At 42.6% G+C, this 24,450-nt stretch overlaps 1 protein-coding gene across 3 annotated transcripts in view; it reads right to left on the bottom strand.

The window, feature by feature from the left end:
* Positions 1–11,503: 11,503 nt before the first annotated feature.
* kcnh5b (potassium voltage-gated channel, subfamily H (eag-related), member 5b) overlaps positions 11,504–24,450 on the bottom strand; it is a 115,220-nt gene continuing 102,273 nt past the window's right edge. For all 3 annotated transcript variants that reach the window (XM_047610376.1, XM_047610377.1, XM_047610378.1), the window contains one exon: positions 11,504–14,137. In XM_047610376.1, the coding sequence (XP_047466332.1) occupies positions 12,995–14,137 (1,143 nt within the window). In that variant the 3' untranslated portion in view covers positions 11,504–12,994. The remainder of the gene's footprint in view (positions 14,138–24,450) is intronic.

Raw genomic sequence — 24,450 nt, 5'->3', positions numbered from 1 at the left:
GCAAGTACTCATTTGAGGACGTTGGGACTTCATTGTTTGCAGCTCTGGTTTTGCGCATCAATGTTCAGGTATTAAAACAAATACTTTTTGTAGCACACTCAACTATATAGTATTATACAGTGAAATAATCCCTGTGTCCATATATGAGAACATTATCTTATTTTTCTTTTCTCAGAAACTACTTATTGTTTGAAGATGATGCTTAGTTTTTATATTTCTTGTGACTTCTAAGTCGCATAAAGAAATTAAAAACACACACCAAAGAAAAGCTCGGGAGGTTTAGTAAGTCAAACATTAAATACGTTAAAACGCAAACGTGTCATTTCCAGTGGCGTCTAGTTAATGAACAGAAATCTGTGTCAGAATCTGTGGAATTTTAATTAATATTTTGATGTAAAAGCAGTAATGAGGCGTGTCAAGTTCATCGTCGCTGGAGCTGCTCCCTTTTTTATATGTCATAGAATCTTCCTACACGAAGCCATGTAATTACTGTAACACACACAATTAATTCATTAGTGTCTCAGAGTCTTTGAGGTTGAGGCCTAATGATCTGACCGCTGTTAATTAACGAGCTGTGGTCAAACTTCCTGACGGCCAGTTCGTCGCTGGGACGAACGGGAATGAAGAAGGAATAAAGAAGAAAAGGAAAAATCCCTGAGTGTTGTTGTTCGTATGATTGTGGAGGAGAGAGAACGGGCTTTATGTAATCCCCCAGCGCTCACATGTCACCGAGGAGCTGCAGGGATGAGTTTGAACCGCAGAGCTCAGAGGAAAACACAACTCTCTGCTGCCTCTACACAAAAAAAAAGAAAAAGAAACTTCCTCTGCTTGTGTCTGGGTGTGTTCACGCTGCAGATCTTCAAGCTCACTGCTGCAAAATATCTCATTTTATTCACGCATGAAAAATAAATACAAATGTTCAACTTTTCTGCACAATGAGACTTTTTTCTCTTTCACTTTCTTTGAGTGACTGCAAACATCTGAGGTACAGTCACTCAAAGAAACGTGTTCAGAGTAACAATAAGTCCATTTAAATAAGGATGTTCTCTTATAATCCTGTATTATATCCTGTCTATTCTAAAAAACATGTTTGCACTCTTACCGCGGCTGTTATAAAAAACTGTATATATTTAATATTTTTTGTATATTTCTTTTAGTATTAGTATTTTAACTTGTAAATCTTTGTAAATAATAGCTTCTTTGCACTATTTTGTACGTACTTGTCTTTTTTGCTATTCTATTCTATTCTATTCTATTCTATTCTATTCTATTCTATTCTATTCTATAATCAGCAGACTGGCACCTTTCAAGTTATTTTTAGTCTGTAATAAATTTCCAAACGTCTCCCAAATAAATCCCATAAAAGGTCATACGGTAAAAGCAAAGCAGTATGAAGTGATTATACGTTGCTTCAGTAAAAACTATATAGACCAGAGAGAATATTCACTAACAATATAAAGGATATTCTTACCCTAACCTTTTTTAAAAGTAAAGAATTCACTGCAACAACAATAAAAATGGCTGCATGAAAGCAGCCATTTTCGAAATGAAGAGGGATTTTCGGATGCTTGCGATATGCAAACTCACCTCTAGATGGCACTAGAGTCTTCAGTCCGATCCTTTAAAAATCACCAAATCCTCCTTTACACGTGGAAATGAAGTTCTCAGGTCCTCGTTGAATGGCATCCGTGCTCTTACTCTAGTGAAGGAAACTTCAGAAAGAAATGATCATGATCAGAACGTGTCTGAGTCAAACTTACAAATCTCTGCTCGCTGAATAAACATTAAGTCGCTTTTATATTGTTTTAAATGAAAGTTGAATTTTTAGATGGCAGGGTTCACTAAAAAGACAAATTAGTTGTAACTCTGAGTGGCTAAAGCTAAGTTTGTTCTTTGCATCTATTTCACGTTAGCTAATCACAATTAAAATTAAATTAATTCATATCAGGGACAAAACAACAGAATATGAAATAAAGGGAATTATTTTGTGCAGCTGCAACAAATTATTACATAATGTGTCTGTGAGTCCCCATTCTACTGTCATTAATGAAAAGGAGAGGATGCCTAAACAAACAGAAGTCTGAGTGAGGAGGCTTTTAAAGGGTGAGGAGGAGGAGGAGGAGGAGGAGGTGCAGAGGTTGAAGAGAGGAGGTTAGCTTAGAGGTTGGCTGCCCGGGCTGTTGACTCTCCTCCTGAGACCTCTGTTATCTCCCTCAGCCCTGACAGGAGAAGCTCCTTTAACGACCCCCGCTGTCCTAATCATTCCTGACATTAGCTCTTCCTCCTCTGCCTGCAGCTCTTGGCAGGAGGACTGTATCGCAGAGGAGGAGGAGGAGGAAGAGGAGGAAGAGGAGGAGGAGGAGGAGGAGGCTCCAAGTGAGACTGAACCAATAAGCAGAGATCCCTAACCTGAGGCCATCTGGCTGGTAATAGTTCTTCCTAGCCTCCCAGCAAACAGTAGCCCCTCCTAGCTTACTAGCTAACAGTAACTCTTCCTAGTGCCATAGCCTCCCAGCTTATAATAGTTCTTCCTAGCCTCCCAGCTAATAGTAGCTATTCTTGGCTTTCTAGCATTCAGGCTTCTAGTAGTGCTTCCTAGCTTGTTAGACTCCCGGTGAATAGTAGCTCTTCCTAGCCTCCCAGCTAATAGCAGCGCTTTCTAGCTTCTTAGCCTCCCAGCTAATAGCAGCTCCTTCTAGCTTCTTAGCCTCCCAGCTAATAGTAGGATTTCCTAGCCTCCCAGCTGTTTGGCCAACTACTTTTGTACATCTGTTCATAATGCTAATTCTGTAAATTTTCTTCTTTCTTGTGTTTTTTAAGAGTGTTTACTTTTACGTGCAACGTCACAAAGTAATTTCCCTCGTGGATCATTAAAGTTTGTCTAAGTCTAATAGTATCTCTTCCTAGCCTGTTAGCCTCCCAGCAAGTAGAAGGTCTTCCTAGACTCGCAGCTTACAGTAGCACTTCCTAGCTTCCTAGCCTACCAGTTAGCTAACAGTGGGATTTAGGGCAAGTGAGCTGAATTTGTACAGCTTTAGTGACAGCTTCTCCTCTGTGGTTACATCCTGACAGTTATGAATTATCCAGTATCTCCTGCAGAAATGTGAGGAGGACGATGGAGAGAACAGTAGAACCGATTCTTTCCACGATGAACTCTGTGACGGCCTTTACTTCCATGGACGTGGATTAAGATGGAAAGATGAACTTTTACACACCACAGTATTATTTTTTAGCAGGAGTTACATTTCCTCTGAAATGTCTTTCCCTGTTTGTAACTGGTTTTACCTGTAGTTTATTTTAAAGGCCACTAATAAAACAATAATAACATGTTTGGTTTCAGTGGGGGACAGTGATTATAAATAATTGAATCCGACAAGGAAGTAAAATTACATAAAATATACTGAATCTGTAAGAAAAGCGTTTTAAATGCACCACTGAAAGGCTTTTTACACTGATCTTTTCTTTCTCACCATCCCCCTCATAACGTTAAAGCAAATCGCCTTCTGGATACGGCCTGTCAGTTTATCAGCCTTAAATACCACTGATGTGTAGTATAACCGTGAGGGGTCGCAGCACGCCCACCTCCTCTGCAGGAGATGAAACAATAACGGTCACGCCGCTGCCACTGTACCAACCACCTTCAGCCTCACACGATCCCATTCAATCTGCAGCAGAGGCACGTTTCATCCACACCGTCGAGCACATCTTGACGTTTGCACCGCTGACGAAGCTTAATTTCACGGCAGCGCAACTTTAAAACAAATCAAAAGAGTGAACGAGAGAAAATATTAGAAACAAGTTAAAGCTGCAACATGCGTCCAGTAGCTGTATAAAACAAACTGGACCCAACGCATGATCAACCACCACGCACACTATATCACAAATACACCGTAGCCCAGTTACTAGTAGCTCTTCCTAGCTTCCCAGCTAACTGCAGCTCCTCCTAACTTCCTAGCCTCCCAGCTAACAGTAGCTTTTCCTAGCTTCCCAAATAACAGTAGCTCCTCCTAACTTCCTAGCCTCCCAGCTAACAGTAGCTTTTCCTAGCTTCCCAAATAACAGTAGCTCCTCCTAACTTCCTAGCCTCCCAGCTAACAGTAGATCTTCCTAGCTTCCTAGCATCTGAGCTACCAGTAGCTGTTCCTAGCTTCTTCCTAAATTTAGTCTGAAATGCTGAGTAAAATGAAAGATATAAATTAAAGATCTTTATTCCTACTTGGACTTCATATCCTAATTTTAAGACGGGCTAACAACACAAAGATTCTTCATGTTAAGCTAGGAAGCTAGCCACCCAGCTAGCAGTAGCTGTTTAGAATATTTAGATGTAAAATTACCTGCATTTAAAAAGAGACATAAGCTAGCTAAAGGATGGCTGCTGTCGAATGGAACTGAAAATAAATGTCACATTTTTACACAAATAATTTGAACTTCAAATGTTCAAAAAACTCGGAAATCTCCTTTTCAATCTAATATTGATATTACTTTGATCATAACAAAAAAAAAAAGGAAAAGAAACTAAAACCCCAGCATGATGACTGACACTAAAAAGAAACTGTCCTGGTGTAAATGAGCCTGGAAAGCTCTGCAGCTTCAGACGGACGTCAGCTCAGAGATGAAGCCTTTCACAATCACTTTCCACCTGCAGGAATTAAACCCGTTCTCCAGGAGAATCTGGAGGAGAAACGAGCTGACGGGTGTCAGTTTGGGTAAAATGGTGCGTCTCCTCCTCTGTTGTTTCAGGAGCAGTGAGGCGACGCTAATGGGGATTAGCATGTACAGACAGAGACGGCTCGGTGTGTCTGGGCTGCAGGTGGATATTACTGTCGTGCCTGAAATAAAAGGCTACTTTTCATCAACTCAAATAGTTGATTTCATTTTGTCAGTTCCAATTTTCCACTCATTTCCACTTATTCAATTATTTATTTCTAAAGTTTAATTTCATCTGGTCGTGAATAAACCTGAAACTCTATGTAATAGTAGAAGATTGGGATCTAAAATGATCTGCTGTTCAAAAATAAAGGACGGCCCTTTGGAATAGAACTAGAACTAGAGAATAAACATTTTACACAGGCACAACTGCTTCTCTGCTAGATCTCCTCCTAGCTTCCTAGCTTCCCAGCTAATAGTGGCTCTTATTAGCTTCCTAGCCTCCCAGCTAATAGTAGCTCTTATTAGCTTCCTAGCCTCCCAGCTAACAGTAGCTCTTATTAGCTTCCTAGCATCCAAGCTGATAGTGGCAGTTCCTAGCATCCAAGCTACTAGTAGCGCTTCCTAGCCTCGCCACCTCCAATAGTTCATCCTAGCTTGCTAGCCTCTAAGCTAACTGGAGCTCTTCCTAGCTTCCCAGCTAATAGTAACTGGAATCTGTCCGTGGTTGTTCTGTTATCTGCTGTAATAATTTGATGCAGAGATTCAGTTTCCTTTCTGGATTAGCTGGACTGATTAATAGACGGAAACGCAGGTGAAAAAGTACTTTTCAAATAAAAAGCCACAGCAGCAGCAGCAGCAGCTCTAAGTCTGTGCACACACCCGGACTATCAAATTACCTACTTCAGATTTATTGGGAATTAGATGATTTCATGTCACTGAACCTCTTTAAAAGCATGTGATATGAATTCTGCTCACAAAGACAGGAAAAAAAAACAGAAAGAGATGGAGACAGGACGAAGGAGAACAATGAATATATAAGACGTTAAGGAGGTTAAGCTGCAGGGCAGGATGAAAAGAAACAGACGTGAAGTTTCCAGATTCTATTCCTGACGTCTAACAGAGGAGTCGGTTTAATAAGAGCCGGCAGAGAAAATCCAATCATTAAAGTTCAGAAACAAGTGAACGACCTCTCCTCATCCTCTGCAGCTCTGGTTTTACATGAACAGAGAATCTGCTGGAAACACCTGCACAATCTGACCTGGGATTTAAACAGAAACTGAGTTCATGGTCTGTTTGCAAGATCTGGTTCATAACATAACAGGAAGGAGAGAGATGCTAACTCACCTGGAACTGGTTGGTATCATCTGTTTTGTTTCAGGTCAACTTGCAGTCCAAGGGCAGTCCTAGCCTCCCAGCTAATAGTAGCTCTTCCTAGCCTCCCAGCTAACAGAAACTCTTCCTAGCCTCCCAGCTAACAGAAACTCTTCCTAGCCTCCCAGCTAATAGTAGCTCTTCCTAGCCTCCCAGCTAACAGAAACTCTTCCTAGCCTCCCAGCTAACAGTAGCTCTTCGTAGCCTCCCAGCTAATAGTAGCTCCTCCTAGCCTCCCAGCTAACAGTAGCTCTTCGTAGCCTCCCAGCTAATAGTAGCTCCTCCTAGCTTCCCAGCTAACATAGCAGCTAATTGAAGCTCCCTGTTTCCTGTTTTGAGGGATGAATCCAGACTACAAAGTTATTGTTTCTATAATAAATAAATGTGGATTTTATAAAGACATGATCATAATAAACGTTTTTTTTTTTTTAATCAAAATTCCCTGAATTTATATCGACCCATTTAAAAAAAAGAATGAATAGGAATCATTCATAAACTTGTGCAAACACCATAAATAATGTACAGGGCCAAAATGAATGAATCACCACCTACGATCTGAAAGCTTTTAAGAGATCGAGACGGGGCTATAACTTGAGAGGAAACAATTCAGTTAAATACCTGATGGAGAAGGGTCGGACTAGATAAGTTTTAATTCCTCCCGTCCTTTTCAAATATGTTGCATGTTACTTTCTTCTGTTTTTTTTTTTTTTTTTTTTTTTTTTTACCCTTTTCTTAAAATTAAACCTGGGGTCCTGATATGGATTTTAAAAGCCACATGTATATAAGCCTATATACTATCGATTAAACCTGACAATTATCAAGTTCCTACTTTAATCTGTGGCCTTTGATTCAATTCAAAGGTCTTTAACAGATCAATTTGTTGGATTCTCTAGCATTAACCTGTCATTATTCCGGATTTTTTGCAAAAAAAATAAAAAAAATACTATTTAGGACGCAGTCAAAGTAACTGAATCCTGTTGATGAACATGTTGGAGCTCATTTATGTTCTTGGTCTCTTTTTAAAGACAAAACAAAGTTTTTATGACAAAAAAAAAAAAAACTGGCACACAGTTAAAAAATAATAAGTTGTTGGGTTCACCTTTTTTTGTTTAGATTAAAATGTGTTGGTTGAATCCTATAATGACTTTTATCAATAAAACCAGAATAAAATGACGTATTACATCAAACACAGCTGGAGTCCAGAGCTCTGATTGGAATTTATTGGAATTTTATGTTAAAAACTGAAACTGACTCAAATGGAGCTGAATACTTTTGCACAAAATGAAAGAAAATAAAATCATGTATAATTTTCTTTCTACTTCACAATTGTGTCACTTTGTGTTTCACATAAAATTCCAATGAAATATTTTTACATTTGATGTCGTAATGTGATAAATGTGTAAAGGTTGAAGTGGTATGAGAACGTTTGGCCCCTGTACCTGTAGTTTAAGGACATTAAATAAAACCTTCAGCGGCTACGAAGTGATGTCAGTGCAGCAAAAATACATTTTCTGTGAAGACGTGACCTCTGGTTTGTTTTTACTCCAACAGATCGATAGCGAGCGAACTCCAACCAGGTGCCAACACAGCTCGTAAAGGTCATTGATTAGTTAATGAGGGTCTGAGAACAGAGGGAGAGACAGGAGGCCCGGTGAGAGTATCCCAGACGGATGTTTATTAATCTGACACTACAGTATCGGTGCAGCTGTAAAACAATACATGAGTCAGTGTGGGATTTCACTGCTTCACAGCAGACTGAGAACATTCCAGCAGAAAGAAGAGGGAAAGCTTTTTTTTTTTTTTTTTTTCTGAAAGGCCCCGTTTATTAAAACCAAAACCAACCGAAGCCACGGCTGATGAAAAATGAATCCTGTGGGTCGCTTCGATAAGTGAAACAATAAAAAATTCTATCACGACCCGGGGAATGACTTCCATTCCTTTTTATCTCCTGATGCAATATGCAGAATCGAATCAAAGCCGGAGGATGGTTTTAATAAATGAGGCCTTTTTCTGTCCCCGAGATCGGAGGATTGGCGGTGTCAGTCGGTCGCAGCAGACAGACTGTACATCATCATCACCATCATCATCGTCATCGTCATGACGAGGAGAGACGGATCAAAGGGAGGAGGGGGAGAATGGAGGATCAGAGGGAGGAGAAAGGATGAGTTTCCTCAAACAGGTTTCAAGGCTGAAAGTGGTAAAGAAGAAAGAATCTTCAAAAAAAATTAAAAAACAAAAAACATCCAGGCTCCCAGTGAGGATGGGGGGGGGGGGTATTGTGTTGTACATTCAAGTGGCTAAAAACCTGTGCTGAAAGGTGTTTGTGTTTGTGTGCAGGGCTCAGATCACAGGAGGAGATGATGTCTCCTCACAAACCTGACGAAGCTTCACGAAAACCTGCAGAAAAAGAGACGAGCTTCCATCCAGGAGGTTCTTCTTTAAAAATCTGTTTCTTAAGCATCTAAATGAAACTAATGATGAATGATAAACGGTTTTTTATATCACTGTCTGAACTCTTGGAAGGGAGGCTTTGGTTTTTAGAAACCGTCATTTTATTACCTGCCACTGGGGGCGCTACCGTGCCACATGTAAAAGAGATATATTAAAGAGAGTCTGTCCAACCAGGGGACAGAGCGTCTGATCTGTCCCTCTGTGCTGATTGGTTCTGAGCTGGTCACGTGTTTCATGGGCACCATGTTAGATACATCTAACCAAGTTTTTATATAGAAAAATAAAGTCATACCATCATTAATGTGATCCTTTTTGAAGTTAGCCTAGCCTTATGCTAGCCTTATGCTAGCTAGTTATCTAGACTAAAGGCTTAGAAAAATAGCAGCTAGCGTCATATATACTGTGAAACCCATGTGTTCATGTAATTTATGTCCATGTAGACACATTTAATTTAACTTTACCTCAGTTACTACTAAGTTATTATGGCTAGCATGCTAATGCTATAATGATAACACTAAATAACAGTGAGACTAGTTTAACAGAATTTCTAATTTTTCTGAGTAATTTGAACCTTAACGGTGATGGATGAACACAGACTGAGGAGAAGGTAAACACAGCTCCATGACTGATGAGGTGTTCGGGCTACAAAGCATTTTACAGGCTCCTCTGATGGAGCAAACATGGCGCCATGATCTGAGTTGGACAGACTCTCTCTGATATACGTCTCTGACATGTACACGAATCTATGTTAAAATAATCATTTAAAAAATGTGTCTAGGCTGTTTGGAGATTCACTTTTTCTTCACTTTAACTAGTTTTTGTTATTGGAAATAATTTTTATCCGTCGCTGATGTTTTATTCTCTAAAGTTCAAACAAGCTGCAGGGATGACATTTAAACAGCTGATACAGATTTGGAGAAGTTTAAGTTGTTTTTTATGCAGTAACTTAATTAGATTTTTAACAATTTAACATTTTTATTTATTTATGTATTTATTTTTTACAGCCGCTGTGATGTTGGTTCCTGGAAACGTTCGGCTTCATTTGGATCGTGAGGCTTTGTGCTTTCAAACGACGTCAAGTTTGTCAAATTGCATTTCAAAATAAAATAAAGCAGCTTTTTGTTCTCTGTGCACGTTTGGAGGCTTTTCTTTCTTTTTTTTAGAGAATAATCTGCACCGGCCGCCTGCAGAGGCGTTAAACAAGGAGCTGAACATTTTCCCTCAAGACCAATAAGAGCGTAATGATTTTACGGATCCCGGGGAAACGTTGGATGTTTGGTGCATTCTGCAGTGACCTGCTCCTCCAGCCGTGTCACTAAGTGACTTCATGGATCCTAAAAAGCTTTTATCGTCTCCAGAGGAAGAGGGTGAATCTCTGCGGGTCAAACTGCTAATTTATGTCACATGCTACCATCTCTGCAGACGCTAACTCTCCAACTCTGTGGTGCACAAAATGGATTCATTCCAGCAGATTAGTTCAGAAAACATTTCTGTGAGTGGAACTAAACAGGATGAACCTTCTTAGTTAGTTTTTTTTGTTCGGATGCTGGATGTTCTGAAGAGAAGCTCAGCAGGAGCCTCGTCGTACGTCCTCACAAGACTTTTACCTGAAAGTCTTTGACCAGAAAACAGAGGCTCACGTCTCTGAAGAGTTTCAGCTTCACCAGGACATTTCGATGAGCGCATGAAGGTGTTAGTTTCAGTTTCTTTAGTCTGAGCTCGTTCATGCTGATATGTTGCACGTAAATCTAAACATGCTGACATGCTAACAGCAGCTAATTAGCACGCCAACCTTAAAACGGTGACGCGAGCCGGCGACTCCGGTCCAGAAATCAAAACGTTTCCAACATTAAATCTAAAAAGAGTGATTTTTTCGATGTTTTCCAGAAGGACGCCTCAGTTTGAAAGCTCATGTGTCAGTGATATATGTAAATACTACTAGATATATACTGGTATTATCTCTACGTGAATCACAAACAGCCTCCTTCATATAGTGAACTGTTGCATAGCTGTTGCATGATATTCAGTATAATGTGAGATATGAAGCGTATTCTACACACAGAGGGCAGGAGCCATCATCAAAGTTTGGGCAAATCGCCTGAAGATGCTGCCGAGTTGCCCCTGAGCAAGGCACTTACCCCTGATCGTGGTTTCAGGGCATCTACTCAGAGGCAGCAGCAGATTGAGAGAAGGACTTTAAATAAAACGTCTTTAAAGCAGACGGAGAAAGAACCTGATGAGACAGAAATCGAACTTGAAACTGGTGAGACTTTAAAACCAATTAGCTTCATTTTCCAGTCGGTTGACAGCAGAGAGACGGAGACGTGGATTAGTCAGGATGTCCACCACCGCCGCAGACGACAGGGAGGAGGAGGAGACGCGTGGGAAAAGCTCCGTTTGAGCTCATTAGGCCGAGGGAATTTACTTCGCTGAGTCTTTTCATGCACAGGATCAGACGACGCCGTGTTTCTGGGATCGTCAGCGCGTCACGAGTCGTAGCGACGATCGGACGAAACATGTTTGAAGAGGACGAAGCTGAACTGATCTCAGCTTTGAGACAGACAACCTGTGACCTTTGACCTGTGACATTTAAAGATGGAGGGAGGGTATGCATGTGATGTCACAGCCAGAGGACGTCTGACAGATGATCATGGAGATTAGCATCATTAGTTTGAATCATGGGCTTTAATACTTTAATAAATAAAAAAGTGTGAGGTCTCAGTAAAGCTCTAAACGTTAGCGTCTCTCATTTACCTTTAAATTAAGTAACTGAAACTGAGGCTAATCCACTTTTCCTAATAAGGGGTCTTCTGGTACAATGTAGTAACCAAAAGGTCACACTTTAGTATCAGTGTTTCCCAGGTTCATATAAATAAATATCAGGAGAACTGATTTCTAGTCACACGTCGATGTTCATGGACCTTTTGTTATTTGTTAGTTTATATGGATCTATAAATCTATAGATCTATAAAACTAGTGTATTATATTCTAATTACATTCAAAAAGAGTTAGTTTGTTACTATATATTAATTTGAGACAGATAAAATCCCAACATGGAGGAACTTTGGTTCTTTGGTTTGATCCAAACAAAGAGTGGAACCTGGTTCTATTTTACTAGAACCGTTTGAGAGCATGTGAGCTTTGTGGTGTTTCTAGAAACTCCTGGTCCAGGTCTGGTCCCGGTCTAGTCCAGGTCTAGTCCAGGTCTAGTCCAGGTCTAGTGCAGGGCTGGTTGAGGTCCAGGGGTTAATGAATGAAGTCAGAATGACATCGTTGCTATCAGGTGTATTATTTGAAGATGATCCATCGTATCCAGAGGAACCAGGCTCTGGAACATGGACCTGATATTTCTGGAGATAGTTCTGATTTATTCTGAGTCTGTTTAGGTGAGTTTAACCTCCCAGTATCTCCAGGATTAAGGATTTAATCTGAAAAGATCCCGATCTGTCAAACTGATAAAGATCTGCTGAGGAGGACACGTCCTGACACGTCCGTCCTCGTCTCTCTGCTGCAGCGTCTCCTCCGCCTCCTGGAACCAACCGAACCAAACGAAGCTTTCATGATGGCTTCTGTTCCCCCGCGTTCCTCCTTATTATTACTGTCTTATTAAATATGTGTCGGCTGAATCTCCCCGGACCTGAAAAAACTTGTGAGTGATCTGCCTTGTGTGAAGGTAACGTTTCTCTGGGCCTTCAGGGTTTCAGCTCTCGCTCTGCATGCAGATCTAGAAAACCCATATCATAAAAAGGACATTTATTTATTTTTATATATATATATATATTTTTTTTAATCACTCGAGCTTTTTGCGTCGACGCTTCTGTTCTGACGGAGCTCGACGACGCTTGTTGAACTTCGTGTTATTTCTCGTCGTCTCGGCTCTTACTCAAAGTGCATCCTGCCATCCCTGATTCATGCAGAGGAATGGAACGAAACATGGTCACACGGGGAAAATATTCTAGCGGCGTACGCGAGCGATGCATAGACACGGGGAAGAGTCAAACCAAACGACCATTTCAACTGAGGCGAAGGACGTTTCAGTAGTCAAAAATAGAAATTAGTATAAGAAGCAAAAGTCACGAGTTAATATAAAAAACATACCGGAAATCTGCTCCTGCGTCACATCTGGGACTCTGTGTTCATCGGGGGCGAGGTGACGCAAACTCCTACATCATGTCACAGGCAAAGAAACTAAAAGAACTCTCTGTCTGTCTCTACTCATGCACGACCCCTTCGCCAGAAAAAACCCTTTCAGTTACTCAGTGTTTATAGTGCTACCAGTATGCAAACCCTGAATGTCCACATAGTAAATTGAAAAATATTCCTATGTACAGTGTAGCTCAATAAAACGTCTCTTTTAAATTCCGTTTGCATGCAGTCAACTGCACATGATACAGGCGAGAAGTACGTGGAGTTGTTGTTTCTTTGGCAGACCAGAATCCAGCTGGACATGCATAGAGAGGTATGTACAATCAACGACGAGAAGCTGAGGCCAGCGGTGTCCCCCCCCCCCACACACCTCCCTTCAGAGCCCCTCGTCCTTCTCCGAGTCCGGAGACACGGGTCTGGAGACGGTGAAGATGTCCTGACGCTGGACTTTGGTTTTGGGTGTGGTGGAGGCGGACGGCCCCCCCCCCGAGCTCGGCCGCCTCTTCTCTGACAGCAGTTTGATGATTTCGGCCACCTGACTCTCCAGGGCGCCCAGCCGCCCCCCCAGAGACTGGATGTCCCCCCGGAGCTCCAGCCGGGTCTCGTGCAGCGCGGCCTGCAGGGCCTGCTCCGGGATGGGGCAGAAAGGGTGGGGGGACCCGGCCCCCCCCCCCGGGAGAGGGCTGTGGAGGAGGGGGGTGACGGCGGCGGGGGTCCGCGCCTCCCCCACCCGGTCGATCCGCAGCTCGCTCTTGGTGATGCCGCTGTCGCAGGAGTCCGTCTTGCGGAGCGGGTTGTTGCTGGAGACCCCGCCCTCCTCGGTGGCGCCGCCGCCCCCCCCCGCCTCCTGCCCCTTAGCGTCCTGAGAGAGCATCTCCACGGAAACGGCCTTCACGTTGTTCAGCCCCTCCTTCCTGGCCTCCCCCGGAGCCGCGTTGTTCTTCAGGCGCATCCAGCCGCTGACCTTGGGGGGCGGCTTCCCCAGGGCGGGGCTGTTTCCGATTTTGAGCCTGACGCTGGGCTCCGCCCCTCCTCCCCCTCCCCCTCCCACTCCCCCTCCGGCCGAGCTGGGCTGCAGCTCCATGATATCACAGTTGTTCTGCTTGGCGGGGGCCTCGCCGGGGTGGCTGTAGGCCAGCGAGCTCTGCATGGGCGTGACCTGAGACACGGTGAGGACGCTGCTGCTGGGGGGGGCCCCGTTCTGCATGGCGGCGTGGGGCCGCTGCAGGCTGAGCGGCAGCGAGTGCTGCAGGCTGGAGTGGCCCAGCTGCAGGCTGTGCGGGTGCAGGTGCTGGTGGTGCTGCTGCTGCTGCTCCACCTGCAGCTGGTTCTTCTCCAGGTCGGGCTGCGCGGCGGCGGCCGACGACGCCCCCTGGCTGCGAAGCTCCTTCTGCTGCTTGAACTTCTGGAACAGCTTGCGGACGGGATGGTCCTGAGGGATGGTGAGCTGCACCTCGTTCTTCGCCCGCTGACGCTCCTCCTCCTCCTTCTTCACCTCGCTGATCTTGCGGAATATGATCTGCAGGGAGGACACAGAGACATGGAGGCGCTTATATCAGAGCGCTCATCCCTTCATATGAATGCTATGAATAATAATCCCCCCCCTCCTCGGGTTTTCCTCAGTAATCACAGGAGATAAAACCTGTTTCTGCAGCAAAGAGAAAAACATATTCGTATGGAAATGGAAACACTTTCACGTGTCACATTGTGTTGCAGGCTTCTAGAGATCCGTGTTAAATCATCCGTCAGAGCTGCTACACCTCCCTGCTCCATCCAGCCTGGCGCCACCGTCTCTCCTGGCTCCTTTTACGCACTAATTACACCGGGAATGACAGAAATCTGTGGCAGGCGGCCATTCACCGCCCATCTCACTGTTATTCTCGCTTTAAACCATAGATCCCAAGCTGGATCTCAGAGTTTGAAAGAGAAGTTCCCTCCTTCCAGTCGGCTGCAGACTGAAGAGGAGTTAGGAGGAGACCCCCCCCCCACAGCTACCTGGAGGGACGACCCGAGAGACGAGTGCTTTTAATTAAAAGCAGAGAGGAAAGAGTGACGAGTCCAGCGTCTCAGATCTAATCGTGACAGGCCTCCTGGTTATCTTGGCGAACAGCTCGAACCAGCTCAGAGACTCTTCAGTCTGTCGGAGCGAAGCCTCAGTCTGTGCTTTATTAAACGTGTCGTTGGAGCCTCCTCACGGTGGAACCGTCACTTCTCACGTCTCCTGTCAAATGAACCGGAGCTCGCAGATTCGTTCACTTACGTCTGACTGGTTCAACCCCAACATCCTCCAACTCCCCGGACACTTTCAGGTCCCACCCCAGACCCATAAATACTAAACCCATAGAACGAGTTTATATTGGAGACCGAACCACATTCGGTAACACCTGCTAACATCTGCAACATGCATGAGTCGCGACACGTAGGAAAATGTACAGTCAGACTTTTCAATACGTGACACATATTGAACACATCACTGCTCTGACTGACACAGAGAACGTGTGGACAGAAACTTCTGTCGTGACGGGAAAGAGCAAAGAACGTGTCAAAAAAGAACAATGTGAGGAACGAATTCAGCAGAAACATGAACAGGAAGGAGGAGCAGCACAAAGACACAGGAATGTTTGTTTCATTGAGAAACAGTCGAATTGAATTTGAATATTTTTGTTTTGAACAGAAATATGTTTAAAAGTCAGAAATGAGCAGGAGGAAGTAAAACGTATGAATCTCTAGACGTTTCTCACTTATTCATAAATGAATAAAGATGGAAAATACAACTTTATGAACAAAGATGACACAATAAAACAATCAGTGCTTACTAACTTTTTTCCTTGATTATTATTAATATAATCATTATTAAAGGGTTCAGAACCATGTGAAAGACTTTTAAAAGAAATCAAACTGGTTAACTTCCTCCTCCGGCTGAAACTCTGACTCATTTCTCACCGTTCAGCCTCATTTCTCTTTGACCCAATTATTCAAACGTTCTGTCAGAGAGAAGCTCAGTCACGGTCTGAGGCGTCCGTCCACCTCGACACCGAATAACCTCCGTCTGCCTCTGATCACTGAGACGAGCAGGAAGGAGCCGGACGACGGGATCATGTGAAACCAGAGATCACTACAAAGAACTACAAGACGTGGGAGCAGCTCCAGAGTCACTGCACAGAGGAAGGTTTGATGGACGAGATCTTTGATGGTGAGAAACCTTTCAGCTCATCACCTGAACACAACACTCAGAGTTAAAGTCAAAGGCCTCGTGGCATCAGTCAGTTTCCTCTTTTGATGAGAAAGTTACCTTTAATTCCTGAGATATTCTTTTCTTTCTTTGCTAAATATGAACTGAGGCCAAAGTGACGTAAAGAAGCTTTTTTACCACCACATAAAAACTTAAAGACTTTTAAACGTTTCTGCATAAAAACCTTCAGCAGATTTTCTGTGCTGATTGGTTCTGAGCTGGTCACATGTTTAATGGGCGCCATGTTAGATCCATCTAACCAATATTCACCCATAGAGAAGTGGCAATAACAGAGAATAAAGTTGGATTAAAAGTTAAAATATGCCACAGTGCTCAGCCTACGGCTCCAGCACAGGATCAGGAAAACACGGAGGAAACTCCACCGTTTCCCCAGTGAACAAAACAGAGAAAGTTATGGAGCAGAAGATTAAAAGGAAGAACTGGACGTCAGCTGGTTTCTCTCTATTATGTGATGAGGTAAATGTCAATGTCTCTGTTTGATGTTTGTTAAGATTTTATATAGAAAAATAAAGTCACACCATCATTAATGTGAACCTTGATCTCTGCTTTACACATGAATGATGTTTGAAGTTAGCCTAGCCTTATGCTAGCCTTATGCTAGCTAGTTATCTAGACTAAATGCTTAGAAAAATAGCAGCTAGCGTCATATATACTGTGAAACCCATATGTTCATGTAATTTATGTCCATGTAGGAGAGTTGGAGTAAATACATTTATACTTTTTCTTCTAGTTGAACTTTTAGCCTCAGTCCGACTGGAGAAAAATATTACACAGCCCATAAATGTTCTACAGTCACTGAATATAGAAGCTCTTGTTTGTGTTTGTTCCTTTAATGGAGTCTTATTCTTCTCTTATGTGTCTGTTGTTTCCTGTTTTTTTTTTGTCTTCATGATATATTTAGTTTCCTCTGCTGTGATTTATCTTTTTTATCCCACTCTCATCTTCCGTCGACCTTCCCTTTATTTTTTACTCTCTATTCTCCTCCTGTTAAACTCGTATTCTAATTCCCTTCACAACATGGTTGTGATTAAATAACCGGCTCCACACAGTTTGCACTGTAAGCGTTTATGAGACAAAGCGAAACAATAGCAGGAATAACATTATCACCTCAGTATTCTGTTCTCTACACAGTTATTTATCACACACACATCTCTCTGTGTTTAATATCACGTCACATATTCTCCCTCCATCCCTGGATTTCCACTGAGTGATGTTTTTAGTTTTCCTCTCCGGTCGGTGCAACGTGACCTGAGAGAAAGGAAGGCGTTCCTCAGCGACGTCCTAAATAAACCTCGACATCCTGCTCGTTAAACTTTAACCAGGCCTGACGTGCGTTGGGGCAGATTGTGAACTTAATATTGAATTTGTTCTGCCTCTTTCTGCTGCTACAGCTTTACATCTAATCTTTTATGAAGGCGTCTTAGTGCTGCTCTGTGTTCAAACTAGATGTTGCACAAGCGCAGATTTTTTTACGTGACATCGAATAATAAAAACCCAGTAGAAAGTGATGATGTTGGGGATCGTAGACGCAGTTTTTCGGCCGAGGAAACGTGAAAAACACATCAAGATTATTTCTCTTGTAAATGTGAAGATGAACTGTCAGAAACCAGTGGGACCCAGATTCACCATCTACTGTCTATAGGCTGGAGAATAACGAGTGTCTGCAACAGTGAAGCATGGAGGAGGCTCCTGGAGAGTCTGGTCAGGATCAATGGTCCTAAATGCTGAGAGATACAGGCAGATACTGATCCACCATCAACACCATCATTCTGTTTTTGTTTTTTTTGAGTTGTTCTTAAACCTCCTCTGAAAGCGTTTCAATCAAACGACCTAGAAACCAACTCTCTAAATCGCACCTGATCGTTTAAAGAAACTCGGTTTTCGTCCACTTTGCTTCATCAGGTGTAAACAGAACTTTAATCAGCTCAGATGATTAAACAGCTCAGTCCACGTGTTTGAGAGTAAATCCAATTAGAAACCTAATTAACTAGATGTGAATCAGATCAGATAAATCAGTTCCAGTTGTTAAATTACTTCGGTTCAGGAGATGAGAGAAGGAGGCGTGACCAGAGCGACTCATACGAGGCGTCAAAGTGAGAGTTTAATGGACTGAAGAATATCAGAAATAATGAGACAAACATTAACATCTTATCATTACAAAGTAACTGAATCCTGTTCATGAACATGTTGGAGCTCATTCATGGTCTCGGTCTCTTTTTAAAGACAAGACTCTGAAGTTTCTATCACTACAGTCAGAATCTCTCTAAGTGGTTTAGTTTAAGATAAAGCCTTTAGTTTTAGTGTTTTAGTTTGGCCCAAGCCCCGCCCCCTAACATGGAGGGGGTGGAGCTTGTGACCTATACTGAGGCCAGACACCAGGGGGAGCTCTACTAGCTTTGGCTTCACTTGCTGTCGATATATATATATATATATCCCGTGGCGGGATGAATTTACAAAATACAAAAATTACATAGAAGACTGCAATTTTTTAATGAAAGCTGCAGAGATCCAACAACAATATGAGCATTTCTGGGTGTTGTCGATGTAAATCTGGTGTTGAGATCCTTGTACTTTGCACCGAGGAGAGAATAAGTAAAGAGTGACCTAAAGGAAATAATAAGAAAGCTGCTGGAGAGAAACCAATCAGTGTGTATCATGTTGAATCTGACCAGAGGAGGATTTCTGTCTTACTATCAACCAAATGCAGAATCAAGTGCAGCCTGCGCTGAATATGCAGCAGTGCATTGTGGGTTATGATTACCTCCAGCATCTCCTCTATTATCAGCTGATGCCTCCTCCTTCATTCTCGCTGTCACGAGGGATTCTCAGTTATTTCTTTCTTACAGCCGGTGGATTCTCGTTCATCTCGTTCATGCAAAGCCCCCCCACCCCCACACATCACTCATTCATCACTGTAATTGTCCGGCAGGAAGCGGCTGAGTGTGAAAGTGTTGAGAGCAGCGATGACAGAGGAGGCCATTAGAGAGGAGCGTGACTTGTTTGTGCTGCAGGTCAGAAAAACCCTAAAAGACGACGAAGCAGCCGAGAAAACGAACGTCGACTCAACAGAAAACATGAAGAAGACGTTTCATTATTTATCATCATCATCACAGCTACATCATCTTTACACCTGGTGTAAAGGAATTAAAATGTGTCTCCAGCCAGAACTAGAGATCTGATCTCAGTCTGTGTGTAAATCAGCAGCAGCGCCACCATGTGGTCAGTAGAATAATGTATCAGCTCCTGTCTCTAATGGACACTGGACCAGAACCACCAGAACCAAGATGGAGACATGATCCAGATTTAGAACCAGATGGAAAGGAAGGAAGAAAGGAAAGAAAGGAAGGGAAGGAGGAAAGAGAGAAGGAAGAAGGGAAAAAAGGAAACAAGGATGGAGGTAGGAAAAGAAGGGAGGAAAAAAGGAAAGGGAGGAGGGAATGAAGGAGGGAAAGGAGAAAGGGAGGATGGAAGAAGGAAAGGAAAGGAAAGGAAAGGAAGGAAGGAAGGAAGGAGGGGAAGGGAAGGAGGAAAGAGAGAAGGAAGAAGGGAAAAAAGGAAACAAGGATGGAGGTAGGAAAAGAAGGGAGGAAAAAAGGAAAGGGAGGAGGGAATGAAGGAGGGAAAGAAGAAAGGGAGGATGGAAGAAGGAAAGGAATGAAGGAAGGAAGGAAGGAAGGAGGGGAAGGGAAGGAGGAAAGAGCGAAGGAAGAAGGTAAAAAAGGAGAAGGATGGAGGTAGGAAAAGAAGGGAGGAAAAAAGGAAAGGGAGGAGGGAATGAAGGAGGGAAAGGAGGAAGGGAGGATGGAAGAAGGAAAGGAAGGAAGGAAAGAAGGACTGACACCAGATCAGTGTTCACCCCTGGACTCTAGAGACCAGATCAGATCAGGACGTTAATAGAAGATGTGAACAAAAACAGTTAAATGATTAAAACCAAACTTTGCTGAACGGCCTCAGAACTTTATGAAGTTGCTCTAAACTGTGATGAGTCTTAACATTACAAGTCATTACACGCTTCTAAATATAAAACCCTCAGTAAGTGAGAAACTTGTATTTACTTTTCATTTCCAGCTCAGTATCGAATGCGAGTGTTCACAGTCTCCAGTGTGAAGCTGCCTCTGCCATTAGTCGCGCTTTACGGGTACGTTCAGAAATAAATGCCTCAGTATTGTTTAATCATCACTTTAGCAACGCTTGGCTCTTTCATCGGATGCTGCTGGAGGCTAGTTTCATGAAAGATGAAAAGAAAAAAAAATGGCAAAACAAAGACGAGGCATTGAGTTTTGAGCTTAAAGGATCAAATGTAAGAGTTAGAGACATCTAGTGGTGATGCTGCGAACTGCAACCAAACGAATAACAACTGGTTTTAACAAATGTCTTTTTTTCTAAAAAAAAAATGTGACCACATGCTGAAGCTAAACCGGCCAATCGACTCCTGAGACATTTATGTGTCTTTAAATAATCATAAACTCTTAATTAGAGTCGGTAGAAACAAAAAACAGAGCTAAACATGTGCCCAACTGACCCAACTCCAAATTAATGATGACATTAACCTAAGAGACGATGATATATACGTCTAGAGGGGGATTTACTCACTTTTGGAGCCTCTAGTGGACGTTTGAGGAGTTGCAGGTTTGGTTATTTCTGCATTAGGATCATTTACCAGGTTGCTGCTTGGTTGTACATTCACGCTGCCTCTTAGGGGAAATGCTGGGTCTCAGCACAGCTACTTAGACGGAGACAAGGAACAAACGTCTCTGCAGACTCTGAGGTAAAATGAGTTTATGTAATCACCAGCAGGACATGCGACAGAAGCCAAGAAACCTCAGTGACCTGAAACACATTCACACTCTGACATCAGCAAACGCCAGCAACAGTGTAAATTATGCAAAGAACACGGAGCAATAAAACATGATGTAACTGCAGTAGAGGCATTTTCCCCTTTAAGATGTAACGTTTTGCTTTTTACGCCACATTAGACGATAATAAATAACCAACTTAAAAGAGGTTTGCAGCAGCAGAACGTGGAGGTTGAACAAAGTAAACGGGATCAAAATGCAGATACAGCTGCTTCAGTTACAGGTGGTTTATGTAAAAGAAATAAAAATCAATGCACAGACTCAGAGTCTGAAGGACATGAGGACAGATCAGAGCTCTGATAATGACACAACTGGACATGTGGACTTTCTAGAAGGGGTTTCATGTAAAGGTCTGGTGGTTTAAATAGGAGCGTCCATCAGGAGGTCACATGACCAGAAACTCGTCAGTTAATTGGTGGATTCCTGTTTTCTACTCTAATGAGCCGTGAGGTTAAAACACAACCTGAACATCCGTCCTGAAAGTTTCACCTCGGTTCACTCCATCAGTCTGGAGTCTCTGGACATTAGCAGGCCTGCTAGCATGCTACGTATGCTACGTATGCTACGTACGCTACCAGAGCCGCCGTCCCTCAGAGAGGACGAACAGAATCAGAAGCAGAATGAGTCGACATCTGAGGAGGTCGAGAGGGACGACAAGAAGTCTGGTGTTGATCTCTTCTACCAGCGACTATTAGGGCAACTAACGAGAAAAGGAAATTAGAGGAGGAAGTTTTTTTTTTCATCACATACTTTCATAAAAAAGTTGAATTTAAATTGTTAATATTAATTATTAATTAAGTCCCAGTATTCTTGCACCGAGTGGAAGAAGGTCTACTTTATGACAAGTTCAACTTTTTTCTTGAAATATTGATTTTTTTTTTTTTTTTGATTATAAAAACTCTACCTCCTCTATTTTAACATATATTAATTCTCTTTCCTTGTACAATTACAGTATAATGTAATTTATTTTCAAACTTGGTGACTGAGAACCTTGGTGCTGGTGAACCAGCTCACACCAGTTTAGTGGGAGGAACTTAACTCCGCGTTACTAAGGCGACAGTAAACAAACACAGTTCATCCAGCACGAATCAGCTGTTGATGGCGAGAAGACGTAGAATGTGAATGGTATGTGAAAAGTATATGTCGGCCGATACGTCCTATATATGTTGCAGACGTAACTATAACCGAGGCAGACGAGGCTCCTGGAGCTAAAGCAACACAGCAAGACAACGGATATTTAATCCTTTAAAAGCCTTTAACGTAACAGGAAATCTGGGGACCACTGCATTATTATATTATTATTTCACAGGAAAAAACACTGACGTTCATTTTAGTGATTTAATTCGGCCCAAGCTCCTCAATTAACATGGAGGGGGTGGAGCTTATGATCTATACTGCAGTCAGACACCAGGGGGCGCTCTACTAGCTTTAGCTTCACTTTAGAGGAGCTGATCCACTTAAAAGCGTTAGTAAAAACACCAGTTTAACCAAGCAATGAAATTCTTACTTTGCGAGTCTCTCTCATTAACACTAAATAAAACCAAGAGGCACCATGAAGCAGGTTTAGCTGTTACTGTATAATCTCCTGCACTATGAGGATGTAGAGTTTAAAGCAGAACCCCCCCCCTCCACCCAGGAGACCCCAACCTGAAGCGCAGCGTCTCTACGACACGTGGAAGTGGAGCAATAACTCAGAGCCGGTGCTGGGGCGTGAAGTTTAATCCTGGAAACCGGAGGAAAACTGTGTGTAAGCATGAGCGTGGTTATGTGTGTGGGCGCCGCCGACCCTTTACTTGATTAAAGTAGTTTCACACACACACACACACAGACACACACACACACACACACACACACACAGACACACACAGCAGCAGTCAGAGTGATGGATGGATGCTCAGCTGCTCATACAACAACAGCTGGAGTGAATAAGGGGTCTTAGTGGGACCGGCGGCTCCCGTGAGCTGGATCTGACTATCGACTGCAGCCCTGCATCAATGCGAAAATGAAATAACAATAAGAGTGAGCGGCGGGCGAAGGAGGGAGGGATGGAGGGGGGGGCAGCTTGTTCTGGCAGGCGTCGGAGGAGCTCCTATCATTGAGCGGCTAAAAATAGAAACCGTGTGAGAGACTGCTGGGCAGAAAACAACGGCGCATGCAGCGGAGGAGGAGAAAATAGACGAGGGACCAACGTGAATCAGCTCGTTTAAGGAGATAAATCAAGTCTCATCAGGGTCAGAGCTGCTAAACGCGGCTGCGTTCACGTCTGCGTCTGACATTTCCAGACATCTGCAGGTGGAGACTCTTATTAAAGAGGTCAAACTGAATAATTTATCACATAAACTGTTCCCAGGTCTGTGAAGAGGAGTCAGAAAAACCTTTAAAAGCATCTGACACTCGCCTGCAAACACATTAACTGCACACGTAGCTTGTGTTCATGACTCTGAGGCGGATGAGGAGACTTTACCGTCGCTACAGAGCGACCAACACAGAGGACGACATGGGAGCGTCCGCTAAGAGACTAAAGAACTTTTCTGTGCAGGTTCCAGACGCCGTCACGGTTTAACCACAACACCGGAAACAAAGGAGCTCGTACAGTTCTCTGAAGTATCTAAGCCGACCAGTTCTCCTTGTTTTAGTCTTTCTGGACATTTAATAACACACAGCACACATGTTCACACTCAATTTAGTTTAGTATGAGAGGCTGAATTTTATTTATTTAACATTTCTGGTTTTTGCTTCTTAAATTCAAATCAAATCTTCTTATTTATTTATTTATTTTTTCTAACCAAAAAGTATCCAGGTTCTTATTCTGGTTCTTTTCTCCTCTAGACGTGTTCAGGGACAATGCTAATCTGGTAGCTAAGCTAACAGATGAAATAAATTAGCACTAGTGGAAGTTATTTTATTCAAATCCCTCTGCGCTCGTTGTTCAGTCTAGACCAGCAGCTTTCGGCTTTTTATTCCTTCATGACTTTATAACTGCTTTTAAATAGTTGCACATATGCATCATTATTTCTCGGTTTATTCCAGGGTGGTTAGTGGAGGAGGCTCCTTGCTTTTATATTTTTTACACCATGTAACCTTAGAAATGTTACTGTGATTATAAGTTTATTATAAGTTTATTATGACAAAGAGATGACGTTAGGTCACAGGGACGAGTGGGTTCATCTCTGCACTGACCTGTGTGTGTGTGTCTGTGTGTGTGTGTGTTTGCATGAATTTGTGTGTGTTATTGAGAGTTTTTCAACCACAACTTTAATCCTGTTACTTGAAAGAACGAGTCTGAATGTGGAAGAAGGAAAAGTGCAGCAGCAGTTTCAGTGGGTTTAATGGGTTTCAATGATTTTTTGAATGGAGCACTACAAAATAAAAATGAATAAAACCCCATAAAAATCAGTGTTGCTACTATTAACATTAACATGTCCAAGGCTCCTATAACCCCCCCCCAAGAAAAATCCACTATCAGTTCATATTATTGAAAATATTCCAATTTTTCCTGAAAAATTTGTGACGCCATCACAAACACTAGTATGTAAAGGGTTAAAAGTCAGAAAATAATTAAACTCTAAGCATTTATGATTAGAACTGAAGTGGATTAAAATGTTTATGTAGAAAAAGTAGAAAAAAATATTAACGTGCTGTTTTTAGGGCGTTTTTTAAGAGGACACATCTGTGTCTTTTTAAAATAAGTTATGAGGGTTAAATAACCAAAACGTACCTGAA

Source organism: Mugil cephalus, chromosome 17 (assembly GCF_022458985.1).
Source record: "Mugil cephalus isolate CIBA_MC_2020 chromosome 17, CIBA_Mcephalus_1.1, whole genome shotgun sequence".
NCBI lineage: Eukaryota > Metazoa > Chordata > Actinopteri > Mugiliformes > Mugilidae > Mugil > Mugil cephalus.
Note: the sequence above shows the minus strand (reverse complement) of the source record. Positions and strands in the feature narration are given on the sequence as shown.